Consider the following 25,103-nt stretch of genomic DNA (forward strand, 5'->3'; position numbering starts at 1 on the left):
CGAGGACTGTTGGCTCGAAACGCGCGCGGGAATACTCCGCGCGCTCCGCGTGCGTCGGCGTGGCGATACCCCGCGCAGGGGTGGCGGCAGTGAGAACACAGTCTTGCTGCGAGTCCCACGCGGGTGTGGCGTGGCGTGGCGTGGCGTGGCGTGGCGTGGCGTGGCGCGGCGTGGCGTGGCACGGTGCTGGTCGGAGTGTCAATTCACTTGCTGCCGTACTTCCCCCGGCCCGCGCCGCCGCGCTGCCGTCGCCTCCCCCGAGACCCGGGGGGTTCCCCAGACACCGCCCGGCCCGCAGAAGGGGACCTGCTGCATGGCTGCGGCCCGCGGTCGGGCTGGGGTTCGCGTCCCGCCCGGTCCCGCCGCGGCCGGACGAAAATATTAGCAATTGACTGCTCGCTACACAACCGCACCGCCCCGCCCGGCCACCCCGGCGCTTCCCACATTAACAATTTAGGCGAGGAGGGACTCCGGGCCGCTTCCCAGCGACTCGCAAAAAAAAGGAATCTTTCCCTCTCATACATGGGAGAGGACACGGGCCTTCCCGCTGCAGCTCTCCACGGGGCTCGTTCGTAAATTACTAGCCAGGGGAAGGCCTTCGGCCTCGATGCTGAGCTGCATTCTGCTGGAGATGAAAATGCATTTTCATCAGTAGTTAATTTGGATGTGTTTATTTTGAAAGATTTTGAAAAAAAGACCTTATTCTCAAAGTAAGTGGTCCAACCAATCCTAACCTAACCTAACGGGCTCGTGACAGATCTTACTCTACTCGTGACAGATCTTTCCCTACTCTCGACAGATCTTATTCTCAAACTAAATGGTCCTACCAATCCTAACCTAACCTAACGGGCTCGTGACAGATCTTACTCTACTCGTGACAGATCTTTCCCTACTCTCGACAGATCATATTCTCAAAGTAAATGGTCCAACCAATCCTAACCTAACCTAACGGGCTCGTGACAGATCTTACTCTACTCGTGACAGATCTTTTCCTAATCTCGACAGATCTTATTCTCAAACTAAATGGTCCAACCAATTCTAACCTAACTTAACGGGCTCATGACAGATCTTACTCTACTCGCGACAGATCATACCCTACTCGCGACAGATCTTATTTTCAAATTAAATGGTCCAACCAAATCTAACCTAACCTAACGGGCTCATGACAGATCTTACTCTACTCGCGACAGATCATATCCTACTCGCGACAGATCTTATTCTCAAACTAATGGCCTATGAAGCTTGGCGTATGGCGCTACGACTATGGAGCTTGGACTATTGAGCTGTGACTTTAGAATATGGACTATGGAGCTTAGACTATGGAGCTTGGACTATGGATCTTGGACTATGGAGCTCTGACTATAGAGCTCTGACTATAGAGCTTGGACTATAGAGCTTGGACTATAGAGCTTCGACTATGTATACGCATATGAATATAGTAAAAATAAACAGAGGAAGATACCTCTAGTAAACTAAAGGTATCGGGGGGGGGGGGGTCGGAAAAATGAGCTATTCAAAATCCCAAACAGGGTGCTTCGCTTCGCTCAGCAACGAAAACAACCAGGAGGGCGTGCACGGAAAAAAGAAATTCGTTGACCCAACGAAAATGTACGTTGATTCCGTGATAGCCGAAAAAAATCTGTTTGAGTAACGATAAGTTTGTTCGCGTAACGAATAATTTGTTGGTACGACGAACAATTCATTGGCGGAGCAAAAAAGTTAGTTGGAGTGACAAAATCATGACTTCGTTCCTTTGACGGATCTTTTGGTTGCGCTTAATGATTGTTAGTTTTGCCGACAAAAAATTTCAGTGCTCAAACAAAATTTTCGTAACTCCAACAAATGTTTTCGGTTATCACGGAATCAACGCACATTTTCGTTGGGTCAACGAATTCCTTTTTTCCGTGTGGAACTACAGCCCGCACGGTAAACGAAAACCTCTGACTGTGAGTTCTCCACCAGTGTTCATTTTCGGTTTCCAAAGTGACGGCTTGAACTCGGCGCGCGAGGTCTGCTCGGGCTGCAGGTCGTTTCGGACGCCACCGTCGAAAACCGAAGAGTTGCATCCGTTTTTGAGTGACAGCGACTGAGAAACGGGCAAGTCCCGAAAACCGAATCACGCCACTCGAAATGCGGGATTTTTGTTTACCGTTAGGGCGAGGACCCCGTTATACGTTACGTCATGGTGACGTCCGAATGGACCAAACATTGACTTCAATTATTGCTCAACAGAAGGTCGCGTTCACAGTTTGGTGTTTTCACCAGTTGTACTATGGTGGGTGCGGCCGAACAGAAATACACCCCGACTCGAGGGGGTAAACGCTGCGAAATACCGTGTAAGTACACAAAAACCGTGTATTACGCGAAATACACGTAATTGTAATACCATGTTTGAGCCAATCGTGCCAAATCTTGGCATTTTAATGCCGTAATACACGTGTTGCACCCTCGTAATACAGCGTAATACCGCGTAATACCGAGTACTCCGTACACGATTTCTTGGAGTGATTACCTCCTCGCCCCGACTCGTCTCACACGCGCTGTACAGTAAAACTGCCCTCCGCGCGCCTTCGCGGCTGCAACTGCTGCAATCCGCGGGCGCCGTTTGTAATCAGCCTCTGTTTTCCCGCCAAATTATCGCGCGCGGAACTGCTTTTTTTCCCGTCCCCGTCTCCGTTCCGTCTCGCCGCCGCGCCGCGCCCCGCCTAGTGGGCCGCCCCGCACATCGCGGCACCGCTCTCGCCGCTCCAGCCAGCTAATCAGCTGAGTGCACATTATCGCCAACCTCGCCTCCCCCCTCCCCTCCACTGGAGCAGCGGCGTCAATAACGACAACACCCCAGCCGAAAATCCCGGTTACGGTTCCGGAGAAAATCTCCGCTTACGATCGTAAATCGCCCCAAATTTTCCGGTTGCGATCGGAAACCGGACCTAATTTACGGTTACGGTCGGTCACGTCCCGGTTACGATCGGACTTGTTCCGGTTACGATCGGACTCGTTCCGGTTACGACCGGACCCATTCCGGTTACGATCGGACCAGATCCGGGTCCGAGGCCGGACTCGAAGAAGCATGTCCCATGCGTTTAAGTCTCCAGCGAATTTTCAGAAACACTCCATAACTTGTGAACGGTAACTTATAATAAATTTCTGAAGTCAAAATTGGGCGTAGCTCGCAAAGTTTACCCTGTCGTCATGCTTATATAACGCGGATCTCTGCTTGATGGAGCACCACAGAAGACAAACTTGATGTCTTGTGACACTTTGTACTCCGACCGGAATGGTCAGTTACGGTCGTAAACCCCTCCTGGTTACGATCGTAATCGTAACCGGAAATGTCCGAAATTACGGTCGTAATCGTATTCCGGCCGGAATCGTATCCCGGTCGGAATCCTATCCCGGTCGTAACCGTACTCGGAACCGTAACCGGGATTTTCGGCTGGGACAACACCGGTGACAACAACAACAACAATGACGACGACAACAACAGCAAGCATGAACAAAAACTCACACGCGGATAAAATAATCATCATCTATGTAGAGCATCGGACGGGGCCCGTGTGCTGAATAATGAAGCCTGCAGCATCACGCTCCATTTGGGGCCCGTCTACTCGCCACAGACTGGGGCGGGGCGTTGTGATTCCTGTGTGTGTGTGTGTGTGTGTGTGTGTGTGTGTGTGTGTGTGTGTGTGTTCGGATTCCGGCGTCCGGGGAGGAGACTCATCCCCCGGGTGCGATCCGATCCTTTCCAGATTGGCGCAGCCGAGGCTGCACTTGTAGGTAACACACCTTCGCCGTGGTCTGGCGAGACAAGTCGTTTCCAGATCTGGGTGGCGGTGGCAAAATAGTATGGAGGTCGTATGGTGCCGAGAGGAGTCAGAAATTTTCTGCGATGCACCAGTGTGTCGACAGGGTCGCCAACCCCAGCCGGCCCATTAGGCAATAACTTGGCAAGCAAAGGCAGTCGAAGGCAACTCCGGAGCGGCCGTCCGCCGGGCAGGTAGGCCTCCCTCCCGCCGGGCTGTCCGTCGTGCGGCCTAGCGCTCGACACACGGCGCTACGTGCCGAGGAGGCAGCAGTGGGCCAGAAGACCGGTGGCGGCGGCCAAAACTCTAGACGCGTTTTGAGCTCCAGAGTCGCTAAGCAGGACTCGAACCGGACGTGTGACCCCACCAATGGACTGCTCTCCCAACGAGGAATCCATTGGTGGGGTCACACGTTCGGTTCGAGTCCCATTCAGTGACTCTGGAGCTCAACACGCGTCTAGAGTTTTGGCTTGGCCGCCGCCACCGGTCTTCTGGCCCACTGTGCAGAGGCATCGCAAGCCTTCCCGGCCTGTCGTCCGGAGAGACGGAGACGAAGACGAAGTGACGGCCGGCTTTTCCTGCTGCCTCCACTGCAAATTAAGTGCGCACTGAGCACAACAAATAAAGCATTTAAGTGCGCACCAAGTGGTCTCTTACTTTTGTCCTAAATGTGGACGGCAGGACACCCTGAGTGCTGCTCCGCTTCGTCACGTGCATTGCAATGCATGATCAAATCTTTAAATCGCTCGTCCACGGCTACTGCACTGCGTACTTCGTTACTGGCCACGTGACACAGCAACAGCATATTACTTCCGTCCTTTCCAAAAGGCCGCCTGGGTTTCCGTCCGAGCGGACTGATTCCGGACAGTGCTTTCACCGCTCCGTCTCTCTCGCACTCGCGGGCCGGTCTGCCTTGGTGCGAGGGAGTCGAGACACTGTCGGGAATCGGTCTGCGCAGGCGGCGCGGTAACTGCTCGGTTCGTTTTATCGAATGTATAACGCATCCCGTAATGACAAGGAGAAGAAGACGAGCACGACACCGTTAAAGTCACCTCCGAACGCCCCGCCCCGCCCCGCCCTCGCGGTCCCCCACCCTCCCCCACCCCCTGCCCCGGCGGCCAGCCAATGGGAGGACGGCATGGAGGCGCCGCGCGCTGCCATTGGCTGAGGCCGCGCCGTGCCGAGCCGCGCAACCCCCGTCCGTCCGTCTCTCTCTCTCTCTCTCTCTCTCTCTCTCTCTCTCTCTCTCTCTCCTCTCCTCTCTCTCTCTCTCTCTCGTCTTTGTTTTCTTTCAGAGAGAGACGGCGGAGCGAGCGCGGCGAAGGTCCTGCAGAGGGCCGGTGTTTGCTTGTCCGCGAGACGCTGTGTGTTTGCAGAGCAGCGGCCCGCCTTGGCTCGCCTTTTGGCTCGCCTTTGCCTTCCCTGCAGACTCATTCTGAGAGTCGTCTCCGTCGCTCTGTCTCTCTCGCACTCATGGGGCGTCCCGTGAAGGTGCGAGAGAGACAGAGCGACGAACGCGACTCTCGGAATGAGTCCGCTGCAGCCAGCGTCGTCCTGCTCGTCCTGCTCGAGGTCCAGGCCTGCCGAGCGATCCAGAAGAGTCGTTTCGTCGCTCTGTCTCTGTCGCACTCGTGGCGATCTCGGAGAGGGTGCGAGAGAGACAGCGGCAAACCGCTCCTCCAGTTCGCTCGGCTGGTCAGCCTGCGGCGGCCGAGACCCGTTGCATTGCAGGTTGAAGGGCTGGAGATCACTGCGAGGCCAAAGTAAAAGCTGGACTGTGCACTCTTTAAACCTTACAAACTATTTACCTTACGAAGACAGTTATGCGTTTTTACGAACTATTTCAATCAGAAGGTGAATCAGCACATCGTGTACATTGGAGAGCTAGACAGCAAATCACTGCGCTTACCTTTACTCGTTTCCCATTGACAGGGCTTGGCTGCGAAGCAAAGCGAAGCCTCGCTGAGAGAGGAAAGATGAATTTGGCATTCGGAGGTTGGCGATAATCACGCGGTGCGGTATCGTTTCAGGGAGGGCTGTTTTCCGGTAGGGCGGGACAGTGCCATCGCCTTGGCCACCGCCACGACGGTCGGAAGCAGCGAGGCAGCGACGGAACCAAGAGGCGAACGCGAAGAGGGAGGAGAGAGAGAGGGAGGGAAGGGGGTGCGAGGGAAAAAGAGAGAAAACTACCCCCACCCTGGTGGCGCGGCGGGGTGCGGCGGGGTGGCGGGGCGCGGCGCGGCAGGCCCGCCCCTCCCAGCCAGCACCCCGCCCCGCCCCCCACCCTCCGCGTCGTCCCCGTCCCGGCCGTCCCGGGCGTCGCGGCAGCCTAGCAGCGTGCAGCATCCGGCGAGTTATTGAATTAAGTCCATCATTCGATTTCCAGTGTGGCTGTGTACGGGTGTGCGCCGAGCTGCGCCGAGCCAGCCAGCGGCCCGCCGCTCCAGAAGCCCATCGCGCTGCATAGCAAGAGGCGCGTCGCGGCCCGCGGCCCGCGCCGCCCCCGCGCCGCCCCCGCGCCGCCCCCGCCGGACGGCGCGGCGTGGATGCCGATTTGAAGCGTGCACCGAGGCACCGCGCCACCGCGGCCATGGACTACACGTACTTGAACCAGGCCGCGGCCTTCGACCCGGCCTCCTGCTCGCTGGACGCCGGCCACGGCCTCGGCGCCGGCCTCCCCTGCGCCTACCCGGACCTGGCCTCGGCCGCCGCCGGCTGCTCGCAGATGTCCGGGTACCGGTACGCGTCCGCCAACATGGCCGGCCGAGGCTACCCCGTCAGCAACATGGGCGCGCCGCACAACCAGCAGTGCATGATGTCCAGGCCGCTGTCGCAGGACGTGCACAGGGCCATGTTCCCCTCCGCCATGGACCTCCAGGGTGAGTAGGAGCCACGAGGGGTGACCCACTGGAAAATTTTGTGTACAATGATTGTGTGAATGTGCAAGATATCTGGCGCTGTTTCCACATATGTTGCCTACTTACAGGCGTTTTCACCACCTGGATGTGGAATGTGGCCAAATTTTGTACAACGAATATGTGGGAAGCTGTTCCCCCCTCGACGAACCACCTGTGCGCGCACAACAATCAAGCACGCATGGCCAGTGTGGTGGTTTGTGATGGGCACGTTTTCCATCGAGCTGGAGGCATCTCTCTTAGATTTTACAAACAAATGCTTCTAAATTTTACGAGAGAATTATTCTTGTTGACTTTTCCGATCCCGGGATATCGTTTGTTGATTCAGATCTGCTTCGGCACTTTCTCTTTGGTTTGGTTTGAATTGGAGGCTGTCTTTCGACTGCAACAAAGTGGCAACGTGATCCGAGGCGGTGTTAACGTAACGGTGCCTGAATCCTGCGCCATTCTGATAATTAGCTTAAAACTCACAGCTAGACATTGCGTCACTCCTTTGCTGTCCACTGTTGATCTGATGAGAACCGACACTTTCCGAAGTTTCGTACCCATCTTTTAGTTTGTTTTTTTTTGGCGTACCAAAGCACTTTTGCTTGCAACGCCGTTATAAACAGTCGTAATATGCGATTCAGCCACAAAGGCAAGGTGTTCTTCCTTTACGGCCTGTAGGTCTGCAGGAAATAATCTCTGGTCTTAGCACTTGGAACAAACAGTCTGTGAAGGATGCATGGGCCATGTTTTACGCTGGGTTTTACGACAATCCTAGCAGACTTCTGCGACATAGTGGTCATAAAGTCTGCTGGAAGTACCGAACAGGTCTGAACATGAAGTCACAACCGAGGAACATCTCTCGTTCTATATAGTCAACTTTGAATTTCAATGAATGACTGCAGGATGTTGAACAAGTAGAAAGATTGTGCTTAGTACTTTGAGGTTGCTTGGATCAGCCCTCGGGAATGTAAATTGTCGCTCAATCTTTTCTCACTTTCGGGAAGGTATAACGAACTTAAAGAGCGGGAAAACCTGCAAGCCTAGGAGAGCTGCACCCCTGAAAAAGTGCTCTTAAGACTTGAACGTACGTCCTGAACCAAGAGAACTTTCGTGACAAGAGAACTGTCTAGCTGACGAAATCTGCTGTTCTGTAGCTAAAGAGGTTGAAAATTCTAAAGTGTCACAAGAGAGTTCTCTGAGTACGAGAACACTCTACTTCTTTGAAGCAGGTGTGTGTGAGTGCAAATTCAACCAACTCCGGATTACCCGCCTCTCCCTGCAGCCTTATTCCGATGGTCGTTTTCGTCTCTGTCTCTCTCGCACCTCTGCGGGACGTCCCGTGAGCGCGAGAGAGACAGAGTGACGAAACCGACTCGCTGATGACGCGGCCATCTCTGAGATTCTCTCCAGTGCAGCTGACTCCGTCACTCCGTCACCTGACCCGTGACGCACAGCCACCGGGAAATGTAGTCTGCCGGAGGGCGAGGGAAAGAGAAAGAGAGAGTCGGGGAGGGGAAGGGGGAGGGGGCGGGGCGGGGCGGGGGGCGGGGGCGGCGGGGCCGAGGGCGTGGCTGAAGAATTGCGCGGCTAATAGGACGGGACGTGCGCGTCAAGGGCCGTGGTGGGAGGCACTGCCGGGGCGGGGTGGGGCGGGGCGCGGTGGGGCGGGGTGAGGTGGGGCGGGGTGAGGTGGGGCGGGGCTCAGGGGGTGGCAGCCACGCGCGGGGGCGGGGGCGGACCGAGCGCCCGAAATGATCTCTGTGTGTTTTCATTTTCGGAGCCTTTTGCCATTGATTGTCCCCCTGCAGTGGGGCCCACTAGTGAGGCCGCCCCGCGCCGCCACTGCCGCCACAGACCCGGAGGGGATCGGTCTCTCACTCAGAGAAATTGACCAGCTGCGCTGCTGCGAGTCCAGCGGGTCGCTGTCAATCAGAAGACGGTGACTTGCACGCGGGGCGGCTTCAAGTTTTGTCATCCCCAAAGAGTGCTTCAAGTTAATCAGCGACGACGGTCGTTTTGCGAGCGAAATGTCGCCTGTTTTCCATTTTGCTGTAATTGTCTCGCCAAAAGTCACTCTTCTAACCACATTGGCAGTGTACAAGCGAGGCCAAGGTAATTGGCGCAGTGTCGCCTCCAGGGATTCCAGTCTTGCAGAGGCCCCCCCCCCCTCTCCGCTCCAGAGTACGGTCTGAGGGTGTTGGACACCTTCCCGCACCCACGCCCACCCCCTCGCTCGCCCCCTCTCTCTCGCACCCGCGCAGTGTCAAGCAGCAATTTGGCCCGAGAAACGAAAAAGACAAGGCAGCCTGCTGGAGGCGACACACACCAAAAAAAGAGAGAGGGGGAATGGGGAGAGAACTGCGGAGGAGGAGGCAACGCCGAGGAGAGTGAGGAGGGACAACAAAGTTGCAGTAAGTGGAGCTTGAATCCCGCTGCAGCCGCTGCGCAAATCATGGCGCCCCAGCCTCGCTCTGTCTCCCTCGCATTCGTACGGGACGCCCCCCGAGTGCGAGCGAGACAGAGCGACGAAAAGGACCTCTGCAGCAGTTTGTGGATGAATCAAGCCTTCCAGTGTCACAGCGTACCTGCATGCTGTGCGTCGTCTGCTCGGCCCCTGCTGGTCCGCTCCAGCCTTGGCTCCAGCCACCCCGGAGCCTGGAGCCCCGAGCCTGGAGGGCAGCACTCCAGCTCCCAGAACGAAAAAGGGGAAAATAAAGTGAAATAAAACGGGAGGGACCCTCTGTGCGACCAACAAGGGCAAAACACGGCCTGGCTGCCTTTCTGGCTGCTGGCGGCGCGTAGCGGCGCGCGGTGGCAGTAAAAATGCAAGCGGTGGAGACAATGTTTTTTACGACTCGACGTCACAGCAGACACATAGCACAGGGCACGGTCCTTTGGGGCTTTACTGCCTCACAAAGGGAAGGGCGGATCGTGATCTCGTGTGAGTGTGTGTGTGTGTGTGTGTGTGTGTGTGTGTGTGTGTGTGTGTCCACGTGTGCGGGAGACAAACTGTAATTTGTCAAAATTGAGAAAAAAAAAGTAAAAGTGAGTTTCTCGTCTCCACACAGTTGAATTTTTATAAACTATTTTGCATTTGCAGAGTGTTGCCTTCTCTAACGGCGCATAATCCCTGCTGTCTGATAGTTTCGACAGTTTGTTTTGTTGTGACGAAGGTGTCTGCCGTCCGAATCGGCCACCACGCGCACCCAAAGGACCCAAGGGCGAAAGAGACGCGCCGAAAAAAGGCTAAAAGGACCAAAATGAACGCCAACGGCGCACGGGCAAAAAAACCTCCCCTTCGGTGGGCAGCTCTGAGGGACCCAAACCACCCCCTCTGGCGCCCCCACCCTCTTTCCCACCTTCCGGCTTTTTGGGGCGCAGTGGGGTGGGGGGCGGCACGGTGTGTACTTAGCGAGAAGGCGACCTCTAACGAGGAAGTACACATGCGCGCCTCTCATCAGGACCCGGTCCGGGGGAAAGGGGAGGGGGGTACAGCCCGCCCCAAAACACCTCCCTCAAAGTCGTGAGCACAACGAGACTGCTGCACTGTCCGTCGCAAAAGCCGACGAAAACGAGGACTCGCTAAACAAGTTTTATCAGTCCGGGCGAAATTTATAGTAGGACTTTTCCCTATTGGCCTACACGGCAAAAACGGTTCCCACTCCGGGAGTTCCTCGGAAATCACCTCCTGTGAAAACGTAGAACCGTTGCCAAGGAGAAGTCACTGTGAATTTCAGTGTACAAATCATATGAATTTCAGTTAAATTTCGATCAATTTCGGGCAAAAACAATTGAGGACAATTTCTGTAAATTTCGGTAAATTTCGATATTTTTTTGTGTGAATTAAATTTGGCTGGAGTTATTTCCCCTTGTGCAGTGAAGTACTTCAATGTTGGGGCTGTCAATTATTTTTCGTTTTACAGTGCGGCCACTGCGTTCGGCCGCGCATCCGCGCCAAAACAGGGGTCGGAAATTAAAAGGGCGCGCGCTGTCAGTTCGTTAAACGGCGAAACGTCACACACGCGAAAATAATAGGCCGGGCGGCCGCGTTATCAAATCAAGAGTGTTAGTCTTCTTTCTGGTGTCACCGCGTTTTCCCGCGTTATCGGACACCTGACTGACTCCGGCACAGACAATAATTAGCAGTTGGCAGCACTGCAGCGCGCTTTGACGAAGTGGCCAACTTTGGAGAGCCGCCCCGCCCCGCCTCGCCTCGCCTCGGTGTGCCCGTCGTGATGAGCGGAGGAAGGGGCGGCCGGAGAGCCTGGAAGGCACAGTGGGCCAGAAGACCGGTGGAGGCGGCCAAAACTCTAGACGCGTTTTGAGCTCCAGAGTCGCTAAACAGGGCTCAAACCTAACGTGTGACCCCACCAATGGATTCCTCGTTCGGAGAGCAATCCATTGGTGGGGTCACACGTTCGGTTCGAGTCCCATTTAGCGACTCTGGAGCTTGAAACGCGTCTAGAGTTTTGGCCGCCTCCACCGGTCTTCTGGCCCACTGTGGAAGGCCGGAGAGCCTGGAGAGCCTAGAGAGGCGCAGGGAGGCATCCGAGCAGACGACAGCGCAGGGCAAACAACCGAGGCGGGCAAACAGACCGGGGGCCGCTCCGCCGCTCCTCCTCCCCGCCACTTTTGCTTGCACTTGCTTGTGTCTCGGACGAGCGAGTGTTTTCACTGAAAACCGAGGCTAATTGGCGACACGGCCTTCCGCCCTTCCGGCCTTCGGGCGTGCCAAGCCCGCTGGAACGAGTCGAACTAGGGAACTAGTGCACAGTAAAATCTCCACGAAGAACCGCTTTGTAAAATCTACGAGGAAATGCTTCGTATTACGAGGCAAAATCCTTCGCAATACGAAGCATTTCTTCATATAATACGAAGCAATTCTACAACGCCTTCATTTTCTTTGTAGTTATGAAGCAAATGCTTCGTAGGCTTTTTAGAGTGTGCTAGCCGTTTCGCCCTGTGTGGTGCACCTGTAAAAACGGTTCCTGGTTGCTCCAGGAAGCTTATGGTGGTGGCATAGGTGATTTCCAGGGAGTTCCTGAGAAAAGCAGAAACCGTTTTTCTGTGTTCCTGTCGTCCCCCATCGGTTAAACGGTCTGGCCAATTTCAGAACAAAAAAAGGTCAATGCCCAAAAAAAAAGGTAAAATTGACTCACACACCCCGAAAGAGTCGTTTCTTCAATCAAGATATACTTACTACAAGTCGATTTGCTTGTTATTTTCAAGTCCATAAAGCCACTTATTACGAGTAAATTATCTTGGTTCAAGGAAGGCCTTTTTATAGTGTGTATTGAGGATAAGTGGATGAGGGGTTAGTTGGATTTATAAGTCTGGCTGGCCCAAGTTCGGCGGGTACCCTTATGTATTTTTACGCTACTGACGATACCAATATATAACTGCACTGTGCTGGATTTAAATAGTTTTCAAGTTCTTTTCTTAAGTTTTTGAGAGTTAACGACGTTGTTCTCGGCGTTGTCCGCAGGCTACAAGGTGTACCCGGGGCACGACGGCCTGACGGAGAAGCGGAAACAGCGGCGCATCCGGACCACCTTCACCTCGGCACAGCTCAAGGAGCTGGAGCGGGCCTTCCAGGAGACGCACTACCCGGACATCTACACCAGGGAGGAGATCGCCCTCAAGATCGACCTCACGGAGGCCCGGGTGCAGGTCAGTCCGTCATTTAGGCAGAAACAACAAGCCGCGACACGTGTGCGGCACACGCACACACACGCACACACGCGCGCGCACACACACACACACACACACACACACTGCTGATTGTAATCCCCATCTGCAAACAGCGCGGGGCGGCATGGCGCCCCACATCTGCGGCGCGGGGCCGCGTGCCCGACCATCTGGCCCTCGGTCTGGCCGTCGCCGTCGCCGCGGTGTTTGCTGTTTTAAAGGCGCGACAGTCGCCGGTCAGTCAAGTCGGAGGGGGATTCCTTCAAGCAGGCTCGGAGGGGGAATGGGGCATGGGGCATGCCTAGGGTGGTGCCACACAGTGGGCCAGAAGACCGGTGGAGGCGGCCTAAACTCTAGACGCGTTTTCAGCTCCGAGTCGCTAATGGGACTCGAATCGAACGTGTGACCCCACCAATGGATTCCTCGTTCGAAGAGCAATCCGTCACACGTTCAATTCGAGCCCCATTTAGCGACTCTGGAGCTCAAAACGCGTCGAGAGTTTTGGCCGCCTCCACCTGCTCTGGCCCACTGTGCCAGAGCAGGTGGAAGCTGCAGGGTGACGGAGCGAAGGAAAGGGGGATTGTGGGAGGAAGTTCGCAGGCTATGCCCCGGTAGGCAAGGCCGCCGTGAGCCTTGCAGCGCACTCTGGCGGAAAAGAGGGAGAGTCGCAGTGGGCCAGATGACTGAGAGTCGGCCAAAACTCCAGAAGCGTTTTGAGCTCCAGCGTCGCTAAATGGGACTCGAATCGAACGTGTGACCCCACCAATAGATTGCTCTCCGACAGAAGAGTCCATTGGTGGGGTCACTGGTTCGGTTCGAGGCCTGTTTAGCGACTCTGGAGCTCAAAACGCGTCTGGAGTTTTGGCCGCCTCCACCGGTCTTCTGGCCCACTGTGCGGCTTGACGGCGGCCGCGCTCTGTACGCCTGCCTGCGAGAGTCTGGCAGCCGACGGCCTGACGGCCCGACGGCGATGTTATCCAGAACCAATCGACGAGAATGCACGTGTGTGGGGGTGGCGGCCGCGGCCTCGGCGGTGGCGGCGGCGTCTCCGGGGACCCGGCAGCCCGACAGCCTCGTTGGCGTTGGCGCGATGCTCGCCACTCCCCCGCCGTGGTGCACTTGTCGGCCAGCGCCTCTCGGCGTCCTCGTCGTCCTCGTCGTCGTGTTCCCACGCCCGGTGTCTCCGGAGACCAGTACCACCAGTGCCACCACCCCGACGGCGCCCCGCGACCGGAGGCCACGCCGGGCACGCCAAGACCCCCCGTGGACTGCGAACGCCGCTCGGCCGAAGGGGTTGCTCCGAAATGCGGTACGCACACGCTCTCTCTTGTTGTTTTTCAAATACAGTTTTCACGTTGTCTGGCGTTTTCTCAACGTGCATACGAAAGCATGTTTCACTGCCACGGGACGGCTTTTCAATTTTCCAATACCCGCGCCGTGGAGCCATCGGGAACAGTTTGCCGCCGTCGCTCTGTCTCTCTCGCACCCCGATGGGACGTCGGTGCGAGAGAGACAACGAGTTCCAAAGTCTGAGCGATGCCTACCTGACCCAGTGAGTGCGGTATCCCCGCGGGGCGTGCTGCGTTGATTGGGGGACGATAGACCACCCCTCCCTCCCCCTCCCCGCCTCCCTCCCCGCCACTCCACGCGACAGTTTATTACCAGTCATTCCACATCATTTCCCCGGCTGTGCACGAGCCGGCCGAGGGGAGGAGATCACGGCTCGCGAGGGTGGCTGGGTGTGTAGCGTGGCCGGCCCGGCTCGCCCGGAATATTGAAATAAAAGCAACTGTCTCGTTAGTGAATTCATGAATCCGGCCGAATCTTGTTTTATTTACTGTGAACGAACGCGCCACGCGTCTCCCCTTTCCGACGCCGCTCGCGGCAACCTGTGCCGAAATGCCTTCCCTAACCTCACCTAACCTAACTTCAGAATGTAATGACAACTCCATGCAGTGTCACTCTATTACTCTGGAATGGAGTGACAACTCCATCCTCCATCATAGTCGCTGCATGAAATACTCTAGTCTATGGTTGCTTCTCCTTCTGCAGTTTCTTAGAAATTCGTTTTTTTCTCTTCCCTTGGCTGGTCGTACATCACGGGGTCCGATATTATAATGTAGGCACGGCCCATTTAATGCAGGCGGGCCATTCTGGGCCATGCTGGGCCATTCCAAGACGTTCATCCCCCTGTTGCCCTCCAGCCACACCGAGCCCATGTTTTCACTCCGCGAAACAGTAGTGATGGAGAAGCTTGAAAGTATGGCAGGTTAAGCTTTCGCTTCATTTAATGATTCGCCCTTCTCAACTTGATCAAGCTACTCTTGTCAACGCTGCGTGTTCTTGTCAGCGCCCGTCAGTCTGTCTGTCTGTCTGTCTGTCTGTCTGTCTGTCTGTCTGTCTGTCTGTCTGTCTGTCTGTCTGTCTGTCTGTCTGTCTGTCTGTCTGTCTGTCTGTCTGTCTGTCTGTCTGTCTGTCTGTCTGTCTGTCTGTCGGTCTGTCAGTCTGCCTGTTTGTCTTTCTGTCGCCTCGTCAGGGTCCGCAGCTTCCTTCCACTCGGGTGGCCCTGTTTGCCTTTACCCGCGGCGACAGTTGTCACGCCGAGCCGAGCCGAGCCGAGCCGAGCCGAGCCGAGCCGAGCCGAGCCGAGCCGAGCGGAACCAGACCGACGGCCGCACCCTTTAATCCACAACGGGGTGGCCTAGGCGCAGTGTCACAGTGTCACCAACTGCGGAAAAAGAGTAACAAAATAATCCGCCAATATTTGCCCTCCACCCCATAGCTGGCCCAGCAGCCCGGCATGGCAGTGTTGTCTCTGTGTATTATTTCTGTGCCACTTGCCACTCTCCGCGTCGCCGCGTCGCCGCCACGACATGTGTCCGTCGGCAGGCTGCGGCCGGGCCGCGAACGAGCCCTTAACGAGGCGGACATGACACCCTTTATTCCCGAAATGCGAGGCTCCCTATGAAAAAAGTCATTTTACATCCGAGTTTCGAAATTCTCAGATACGACTAAGGAATTCGTTTCAATGTCAAAACTGAAGCGATGCATGCACAGAGGTGAGAAACACGAGGCTGAGGAACCGTGATCACCGTGGGTTTATTTTGTCCCCCGGCGGCAGAGAAAACTAACGAAGAGGCAGGTTAAACGGCCCAGCACAGCAGCCCCTAGCAGCCCTCACGCCATCCCCGCGCCTCCATCCCCGCCGACATCAACACCCCCTCCATCCCCGTCCACGTCCCGGGGTCGGCCTGCGTGCGTGCGGTGCGGTGCGCGCCGTGCGGTGGCCGACGCTCTTTCGACAATGGGATTATTGTTTGTCGTGGCAATGTCAACAGGCCTCTCTGCCTGCCGATGGCGTGGCGAGGCGCGGCGTGGCGCGGCGTGGCGTGGTGTGGCGTGGCGTGGCGTGGCGTGGCGTGGCGTCCCGGGGGTAGCAGGTGGCGCAATGTGGGCAGCGAGTTGATTCGAGGGGAGGAGCCAAGGCAGCCATGAAGGCAGCCAAGGCCGCGGAGGGTGGCAACACCTTCCCTTCCCGTGTACAAGTCGTCTCGATGCCGAGCGCCCCGGGACCGGTCCACAGTGGGCCAGAAGACCGGTGGAGGCGGCCAAAATTCTGGACGCGTTATGAGCTCCAGAGTCGCTAAACGGGCCTCGAACCGAACGTGTGACCCCACCAAACGATTGCTCTCCGAACGAGGAATCCATTGGTGGGGTCACACGTCCGGTTCGAGTCCCATTTACCGACTCTGGAGCTCAAAACGCGTCTAGAATTTTTGCCGCCTCCACTGGTCTTCTGACCCACTGTGCGGCCCTCGACTCACCTCGTGACTCGGAAATCGGTACATGGCCGTCGTAGACGGTCTGCCATTCTGACTGGACATAGCAGGAGCCCGTCCATCTTGGCAGCCTTAACCTCCACGGTAAAAACGCCTAAAACACCCTCTCATGAATAAATGACCATCTTGTTCCGCACTTGAAGGTTCCCTCTCTAAAACGCGAAAAGTCGTTGGCTGCGCGCCTGGTGGCTGCTGGCGGTGGTGGCCCTGGTGGCCCTGGTGGCCCTGGTGGCCCTGGTGGCCCTGGTGGCCCTGGTGGCCCTGGTGGCCCTGGTGGCCCTGGTGGCCCTGGTGGCCCTGGTGGCCCTGGTGGCCCTGGTGGCCCTGGTGGCGCTGGAGGCCCTGGACCAGAACGGAGGGACGGAGGGTGCGCCGCTCCCCACGCACGCGCGCGCACGCGTTAGCAGGGGGAGTGTCTCTGCCTGCCTGTCCCCGCGACGCTTAGACCTCACTCTTTGCTCTTTTGGCCGGCCGGCCGGACGAGACGAGGCAATTTAATTCATATACAGACGCGGAACAAGTGTACTCACACTGTAAATAACTAAAAACAGGAAAAAAACAGCTACAAACTATCTAGCAGATGCAACCATCTTTTAGCAGACCAAGTGACGGTGGTGCGTTTCTTAACGGCAGCCTAACCTACCATAACCTAATCTAAGGGCGCCTAAAGGTGTCAGTCAAGGTATTATTATATCCTGAACAGGATGGACCTATGGACCTAGGTCTTGATGGGCTTTGACAAACCCCCGGCCGTTCAAGGTCACTGCAGTGTTCTGTCAGCCCGGCGGACAGCGCGGCAGATGCGAGGCGGTGCTCCGTGGCCACAGGCCGGAACCGGCGCACATTCAATCTGACGAAGCAGGGGTCGCGATGGGCAATAAATTGGCGGGGAACGTCCTTCACAGTCACTTACCCACTCACTGTTAAATGGGGAGGTGTGCGATGCTCTTTTGCAGCAGCAACAACAACAACAATAACACACACACGCACGCACGCACGCAAACACACACACACACACACACACACACACACGAACTGGCAGATCGATTTGATTCTACTTGCTTGGTCAATAAAAATATTTGTTCAACCTTCTATTAGTTTTGATATTTTTTTTTTTTTGCATGTCCGCCAGTTAATAATTAGCTACAGCGAACCATGATCTCTGCCCGCCGATTTCATTTCTTTGAAAATATTCTATCGTTTCGCGCGAGAAACTAAAATCGGGCAATAAAACAGCAATCACCATCGCCATCCGCTTTGCTTACGAATTCCTGCTGGGCGATCGTGGGGAGGGGAGACCGGAGGGCCCGGAGGACAGTGGGCCAGAAGACCGGTGGAGGCGGCCAAAACTCCGGACGCGTTTTGAGCTCCAGAGTCGCTAAGCAGTACTCGAACCGAACGTGTGACCCCACCAATGGATTTCTCGTTCGGAGAGCAATCCAATGGTGGAGTAACACGTTCGGTTCAAGTCCCATTTAGCGACTCTGGAGCTCAAAACGCGTCCGGAGTTGTGGCCGCCTCCACCGGTCTTCTGGCCCACTGTGCGGAGGGAGACGCGCCGCTAACTTCTCTCGTTGCCTTGCACTCTTCGGAAATCTTGCAGCGACTTGGGCCCCACCCTCGGCCCCACCCCCGCCACCGCCAACCCCGATGCTGCCAGGGCTGCCACGGCTGCCAGGCTGCCAGGGCCGCGACAGGGGCGGGCCGGGGCACGCCGGAGGCACGCGGAGAGGGGGTGGAAGTGCACTAATGAAGATTGGATTGGAGTCTCCCTGATTAGGCCGTGTTGTACACAGCGGCAGAGATGAACGAACCTCCCCCCTCTCACTCCCCCCCCTCCCTCCAGCTCCCTCCCCCCTTTTCGCGTCTCCCCTCCCCCCCCCCCCCGGCTCATTGCCTATGTATGGGAGAATTCGTTAGCGCCTGACGTCTCAGTCAACTGCATCCTGCGCACCTTTGCTATATACGCCTTCCTTCTGGGTACCCAGACTGCACCGGAAAAAAAAATATCATTCAACGAACGTTAATGAAAGCAGATGATACTCGTTTGGTTTTCTTGTACGGTGTAGTATGGGTTCATTCCAAAGATAGTATTTAAAAGCTGAGTCCTTTGTGCGCTGTAGCGGGGAGGGATTGTAAATGTTGCGCCTAGGCCGTCGCGCGCGAGGAGGGGGTGCCATTGTCGAATTCCGCGCAGGCTGCGCCGGGCAGACGCACCAGCCCGCCCCGGCAGCCAGCCCCTATTATATTGTTAGGATACGCACTTGGTTTTTGGACTTCTCGAGTAAAAGCTAGCTGACACCTTTATGTGTCTTTTAGTTGTAGTTTTAGGTATGTTTTTAAGTAAAGGTATCATCTGCTAAAAACGCGCACCATTCATCCAACAAAAGAAAAGTCCGCACGGCAAACAAAAGCGCGCCGGTTTTCCAGAGGCGCACCCTATGGAAAAACATGGCATTTTCCCAGGGTCCTGGGGAAACTCGGACACTGTTTTTGCCGTGCTTATTGTGTCCAGGAAAATTATCATCGGGTATTGAACATTGATGCTCACCTGTTTCGTCGAATCAATCTGATTTTGACCAAGCAAGAAAGTGTTTTCTGGGTGCACTGTGAGAAAAAAGTACGGAAAAAGTACGGAACATGTCTGGTCAATAATTTGCCTGGAACGTCCGTACTTGCCAACTACGGAACGTTCCGTACTTTTTTTCCATACCCATTTACATGGGTTCATATGGAGCCAGTACGGAACGTTCCGTACTTTTCTCCGTACCTCCGTACTATATTTTTCTGTACCATTTCCGTACAAAAGTACGGGATTTTTTACAGTGTGCAAACGGCAAAAACTCAAAAATTCGTTCACCGAAATAATTTGACAGGGTATTATTGTAGTACCGGCTGCGGCACCGCTTTCAGCGCCACTTTCACCACGACGTTCAAAGTTGCGCAAAGTGCGGCGGACAGGACCAACCGCGGAGGTGACCGCGGCGCGTTTAATTGCGTTTATCACCGAGCCGAGCCGAGCCGAGCCGAGCCGAGCCGAGCCGAGCCGAGCCGAGCCGAGCCGAGCCGAGCCGAGCCCTGTTTGTGGCGCTGATTGCGGCTGCACTGCCTGCGCCCCGGGGCTACTTAGCACTGTTTTGCCCCCCGGAGTCGCAGGCAGCCAGTCGCAGCCAGGGCGGCGGCATGGCGGCGGTCGCTATGGGGTGCGGTGCGCGCGGTGCGGCCCCGAGATTTGCGGTCTCGTCGGCGGCCGAGAGGGGCTGCGGCTGGGCTTGGGACAGGCTTGGGTCGGGCTTGGGCCATGCAGGGGAAGGAAGGGTTTGCCGCGTCGCCGGAGGAAGCGCGGGGATGGACGAGACAGACAGACAGACAGACAGACAGACAGACAGACAGACAGACAGACAGACAGACAGACAGACAGACGGACGGACAGACGGACAGACAGACAGACAGACAGACAGACAGACAGACAGACAGACGGACGGACGGACGGACAGACAGACAGACAGACAGACAGACGGACAGACAGCGAAGTGCAAAAAAAGACTTTTAATTTGGGGGAAATTAAAATTGATAGTAACATGGATGAATGAACAGACAGACAGACAGACAGACAAACAGACAGACAGATAGACAGACAGACAGAAGTCAGTCAGACAGTCAGACAGACTGACATACAGACTGACAGACAGACAGTCAGACAGTCAGACAGTCAGACAGACAGACAGACAGACAGTCAGACAATCAGACAGACAGGCGCCAGGTCTCGCGCCAGGTAGAGATTCCCCGTATTAATGATGGAGGTGGGCGCGTGCCGCATGCAACATTCACCGGCCGCCCCTCCCCCCTCCCCCGCGAGATGGAGGGCCTCTTCAGGGCTCAGGCCCACCAGGCGCACCAGGCCCACCAGGCCCACCAGGCTCACCAGGCCCAGGCCGGCGGGCCGCGCTCAGATTATATGAATAACGTAACCCGCGGTCCAGGTGATAATGCCCCGTCCGTTCAAATAACCAGCCGGCGGCAGGGAGCGCGGGCACCAACGTGCTCCTGGAACGGCGACAACGAAATGATAAGAGAATCGTAACGCATTTTGGCGACTGCGCTGAGAAGGTGTAGCCATTTATTTTTTAGCTTACTGACGCTGTGGAGTCGTGAGCAGGGCAACGTGGTTTGTCTGGATTTGAATCCCTCTGGTCCGCGAAAATAATTCACGTTATGAGAAATTTGAACGCGAAAAACTAGTCCGCTCCACTGCTCCGCCCAATCACTCACACACACACACACACACACTCACTCACGCGCGCAGTCGTTTTGCGGTACCCCTGGCTTTTTCGAACGTACATAAATCTTGGGGGCGAATTCATCGCAGCAGGCTGGCCAACCCTTTTCCCTTTTCCGCTGCGCAGTGGCCGTCGTGTTGGACGCCTGCCTCCGCCTCCGCCCGCGCCCGCAAGACCGTCTCTCTCTCTCTCTCTCTCTCTCTCTCTCTCTCTCTCTCTCTCTCTCTCTCTCTCTCTCTCTCTCTCTCTCTCTCTCTCTCTCTCCTCTCTCTCTCTCTCTCTCTCTCTCTCTCTCTCTCTCTCTCTCTCTCTCTCTCTGCCTCTCTCTCATTCACAATGCGACCGGCGTCGGGTGGGGGTAGGGGCGAGGGGGCATCGCGGCCCACCTCCGCAAACAGAGCGCCAGTGACTTGATTTCGCCCTTTGTTGTTGTTTTTGTGGCAGAGTGTTTGTGTTGGAGGGCAGGGCGATCAGTGAGACGCACTGTTGGATGTTGCAGGTGTGGTTCCAGAACCGGCGCGCCAAGTTCCGCAAGCAGGAGCGGCTGGCCCAGCAGAAGGGGTCGCACCCGGCCAACGGACCCAGCGGCCCCAACGGCGAGGCCGGCCAGAACCAGGCGGCCGGTCCGGGCGGCCCTGGCGGCCCTGGCGGCGCGGCCGGCGGGGGCAGCTCCCCCGTCAAGACGGAGCAGGGGGGCGGCGCGACCAACGGGGGCTGCGCCACGACCGGCGCCGGGGGCGGTGCCGGGGGCGGTGCCGGGGGCGGCGCGGGGGCGGCGGCCGGCGGCCAGCAGGGCGGCGCGCAGACCAAGGTGGACGGCAAGCCGCCCCTGCCGCCGCCGACGCCGCACGGCCACCACTCCCCCCTGCACGACGTCAAGCCCATGAACGGAGCAGGTGAGTCCGCCGTCGCGAAGCCCCGCCACCCGGCACAGTGGGCCAGAAGACCGGTGGAGGCGGCCAAAACTCTAGACGCGTTTTGAGCTCCAGAGTCGCTAAACAGGACTCGAACCAAACGTGTGCCCCCACCAATGGGACAGCAATCCTTTGGTGGGCTCACACGTTCAGCTCGAGTCCCATTTGGCCACTCTAGAGCTCACAACCCGTCCGGGATTTTGATCTCCTCCGCGCACATCGCTCTGTCTCTCTCGCACCCGAGCTGCTGCGAGAGAGAGACAGCGAAAATAACACCGTTGTGCTGCATTAGTCTGAACCTGCTTGTGACACTTTGACGTCCAGTCAACGTGCGAGACATCATCATTCTTATGCTTCTGAGACTCGACAAAGACCTGCTTGTCCCTGCGCGAACAGCCCAGGCCGGAGGTCGGGCCGTGGCGGCCGACGCCACGGAGGGCAAAAGGCGAGGCAGCCCAGGCTGCCAAGGCAGCCGAAGCGAGACGACGCACACGCGTCCAAAAGGAGGGACGCAACAAACTGCGCAGGGTCGGCGCGGGGCGAGGCAAGGGCGAGGCAGGGTATGGCGCCCCTCCCCCTCCCCCCTCCCCTCCGCTGAAACTCCCCGGCCCCCCGGACTAGCACACAGACCCAAAGACTCGACGCTAATAGAAATAAACGAGCCCTTGCGTACCAATTTCCTAGATTAAACGTCAAGTTGTGGAGTGGTGTCCGCCTCCTGCTGGTGCGGCGGGGTGCGGCGGGGTGCGGCGGGGTGCGGCAGAGGGTGTAGCGAGCCTATGGTGTGTGGCGCCCATAACAGCTGAGCCTGCAACCCCCTCCACCCCTCCCTCTGGTTCCCGCTTCCGAACCGACTATACCAGTTTTCCCACAGTGAGCCAGAAGATCGTTGGAGGCGGTCGAAATTCCGGACGCGTTTTGAGCACCAGAGTCGCGAAATGGGACACGAACCGAACGGATGACCCCACCAATGGATTGCTCTCCAAACGAGGAATCCATTGGTGGGGTCACACGTTCGGTTCGAGTGCTGTTGGCGACTTTAAGCTCAAAACGCGTACTGGCCGCCTGCGCCGATCTTCGAGCGGTACACTTGACTACTCGCGGTCCTCGCGCACGCGTGCGCACCACACTGTGTGACATCGCCCTGTTTGACCAACCGACGTGAATAGCGAATGGCAACGCAGCCTGGAAGACTCTAGCTGCTGGCGGTCGCGTAGTGCTAGCTAGTGCCGCGGGGACGGCCGAAGCTCGAGCGAAGCTGCAGACTGATTCCGAGAGTCGTTTTCGTCGCTCTCTCTCGCACCTCTACGCGACGCCGCATGAGCGCGAGAGAGGCAGAGCGACGAAAACGACTCTCGGAATCAGTCTGCTGAACTCCAGCCAAGAGGCCAGGAGCGGCAGCATGGCGGCCGCGAACGAGGCGCCGTCCATTTCTCTGGGAGCATTTGTTTCCCGGCGAGGCCTTCGAGGCCGGCGAGGCCCAGCGCTGGAGTACTCCGTCGGAAAGGCACCGCCAAAGCCTCTCCCTTCGCGCGCGCGAGCCGGGCCAGGGCTCGGAAAACGAACAGTACACTTTGAATCGATGAAAGTCACGAATTTCCTAACACTTTAGACGTACACTTTATTAGATTTAAAGAGACTAAAATGAAAATATTTTTACATAAAAATAAGCGTTGCTGGTGAAAGTTGCCTCCGACGCTTCTGAATCGCATCGTGTTGTTCACCTCAAGTCATAATTTTAGTTTTGAGTGCCACTTTTCCCGCCGAGTTCTCCAGTGAAAACCCCCTCCTTAACTTATAAAAAAATTGGCTGGCAAGACGAGGGAACGGGTTCATTTGTCGGCGTGACGCCATTGAGTGGCCCTTGACGCCAAGCTTGACGCTGGGGCTCGCGGGCCACTTGTTGCGAGGATGTACGGCGATATCCGGACGCATGTATCATATCCGCCTGGAGGCGTCGCACCCTTTTAGCGCCCCCTGCGGTTTGGCGCCGTGCCCTCGGCCTCGGCCTCGGCCCCACTATCCGTCTCTCTCGCACCTACACCATCTGCCCCATGAGTGCGAGAGAGACCGGTCGACCCTCGGAATCAGTCTGCTATGGCCCAGACCCTAGCCCTTGCAGCGTCCAAGCCTAAAGACAGGCAAAAAACCGGCCCCCGGGATCCACGCTGTGGGCCAAACAACAACAAAAACAACAACAAATTGACTTGACTGCCAGCCAATCAGAGTCTCGGAACGCAAACTGCCGGCCGGTGTTGACCGCGGCCGTGGATAGCCGGTCAAGAGCGACCGTCCAATGGGCATCATCGGTCGGTACACTGGCACGCCGCCGTCTAACGCGCCCCCCTGTTTGTTGCAGGCAAATTGGACCCCGGGCTGGCCCAAATCAACAACAACAAGTGGTCCCTGTCGCCGCCGCAGCAGCAACAACAACAACAGCAGCAGCAGCCCTGCCGGCAGCAGGTGGGACTGCAGCAGCAGCAACAGCAGCAGCAGCACATGTCGTCCCACGACGCCCTGTCCTCGCCGTTCGCCCTGCTCGGCGGCTACATCCACGGCGCGGCCGGCGGCCACATCTTCTGAGCTCTGTGATAAGTGAAGTGAAAGTGCCATGACTCCGAGCGCGGACTTGGAACGAGAGAGAGAAAGAGAAAGAGTGCGGTTATTTTTCTTTCGGACCATTTTTTTTTGTCTCGCGTGATGGACCTTCTGCTAGGTGTGCAAATGCAACGATGCGGGGGAAGGCGTCCGCGGTGTTTTAGGGACGGACCGAGAGGGAGAGAAAGAGAGAGAGAGAGAGAGAGAGAGAGAGAGAGAGAGAGAGAGAGAGAGAGAGAGAGAGAGAGAGAGAGAGAGAGAGAGAGAGAGAGAGAGAGAGAGAGAGGAGACAAGTTTCGAGTGGAGAGGGTTTCTCAATTGTGATTCTTTGTGTCGTGCTAGATCGTAAGGTACGCTGTCAAACTGGCAGTCTGTCCCGTTTGAGTGAGAATTTTTGGCTTTGTCTGCCAAAATTATGTCGCTTTGCTACCTGTGACGTCATTGCCCCCCTCCCCCGTATCTTCTTCTGCCCGACAATTTTGTCTATAGCAACAACCAATGGAAACGCTGTTTGACTATGACGGCATTGGTTGCAGGGTATCTTGTACTATCGTGATAATTTTTTTCCCAGAGTGGTGATCCGGCTAACCCTGCCACCACATCTGACTGTAGTGTACAATGTAAAATATTTGAAAAAAGTGCTACTGTAAATAAACGTACTGTGCTGGAGAGAAGTTCTACTACTGTCCTCTACCGTCCTCTTGAGGGAATTGAAATCTTGCCAGTCTTGTTCTTTTCCTGTGAAATAAAGAAAGTGCAGATGAAGGATGTCTTCTTTTTTTTCCTGAAAACCGGTCTTTGTGTTTTTCCTGCCATTTTTTAAAAATACGAAATAGCTTTTGAAGGGAAAAGTGCTTCACGGGGCGGGGGGCCCCTGGCGGGGGGCCCCTGGCGGGGGGACCCGCCCGTCGGACGGCCGTGCGTTGCGGGCTTGCCTACCGCCCGTTCCACAGGCGCGCCAGCCGGGCCGGCCGCAAAGCAGGGTCCAGCTCCAGGTTCCAGCGAGCCGGGGTTTCGAAAACCCCGCAGCCGAAAAAAAGCGAAAAATCCGCGCACACTCGTCTACACTGTCCGTCGC

At 56.5% G+C, this 25,103-nt stretch overlaps 1 protein-coding gene across 1 annotated transcript; it reads left to right on the forward strand.

Moving 5' to 3' along the window:
* The first annotated feature begins 6,393 nt into the window (after positions 1-6,393).
* Positions 6,394-24,790, forward strand: LOC117647268 (paired mesoderm homeobox protein 2B-like). The gene is made up of 4 exons (XM_034388964.1): positions 6,394-6,682; positions 12,192-12,376; positions 21,013-21,409; positions 23,787-24,790. Exons 1-4 carry the CDS (start codon positions 6,394-6,396, stop codon positions 24,008-24,010), a joined length of 1,095 nt encoding a protein of 364 aa, XP_034244855.1. The 3' UTR covers positions 24,011-24,790.
* Positions 24,791-25,103: the final 313 nt, after the last annotated feature.

Source organism: Thrips palmi, unplaced genomic scaffold (assembly GCF_012932325.1).
Source record: "Thrips palmi isolate BJ-2018 unplaced genomic scaffold, TpBJ-2018v1 HiC_scaffold_2, whole genome shotgun sequence".
Lineage (NCBI taxonomy): Eukaryota > Metazoa > Arthropoda > Insecta > Thysanoptera > Thripidae > Thrips > Thrips palmi.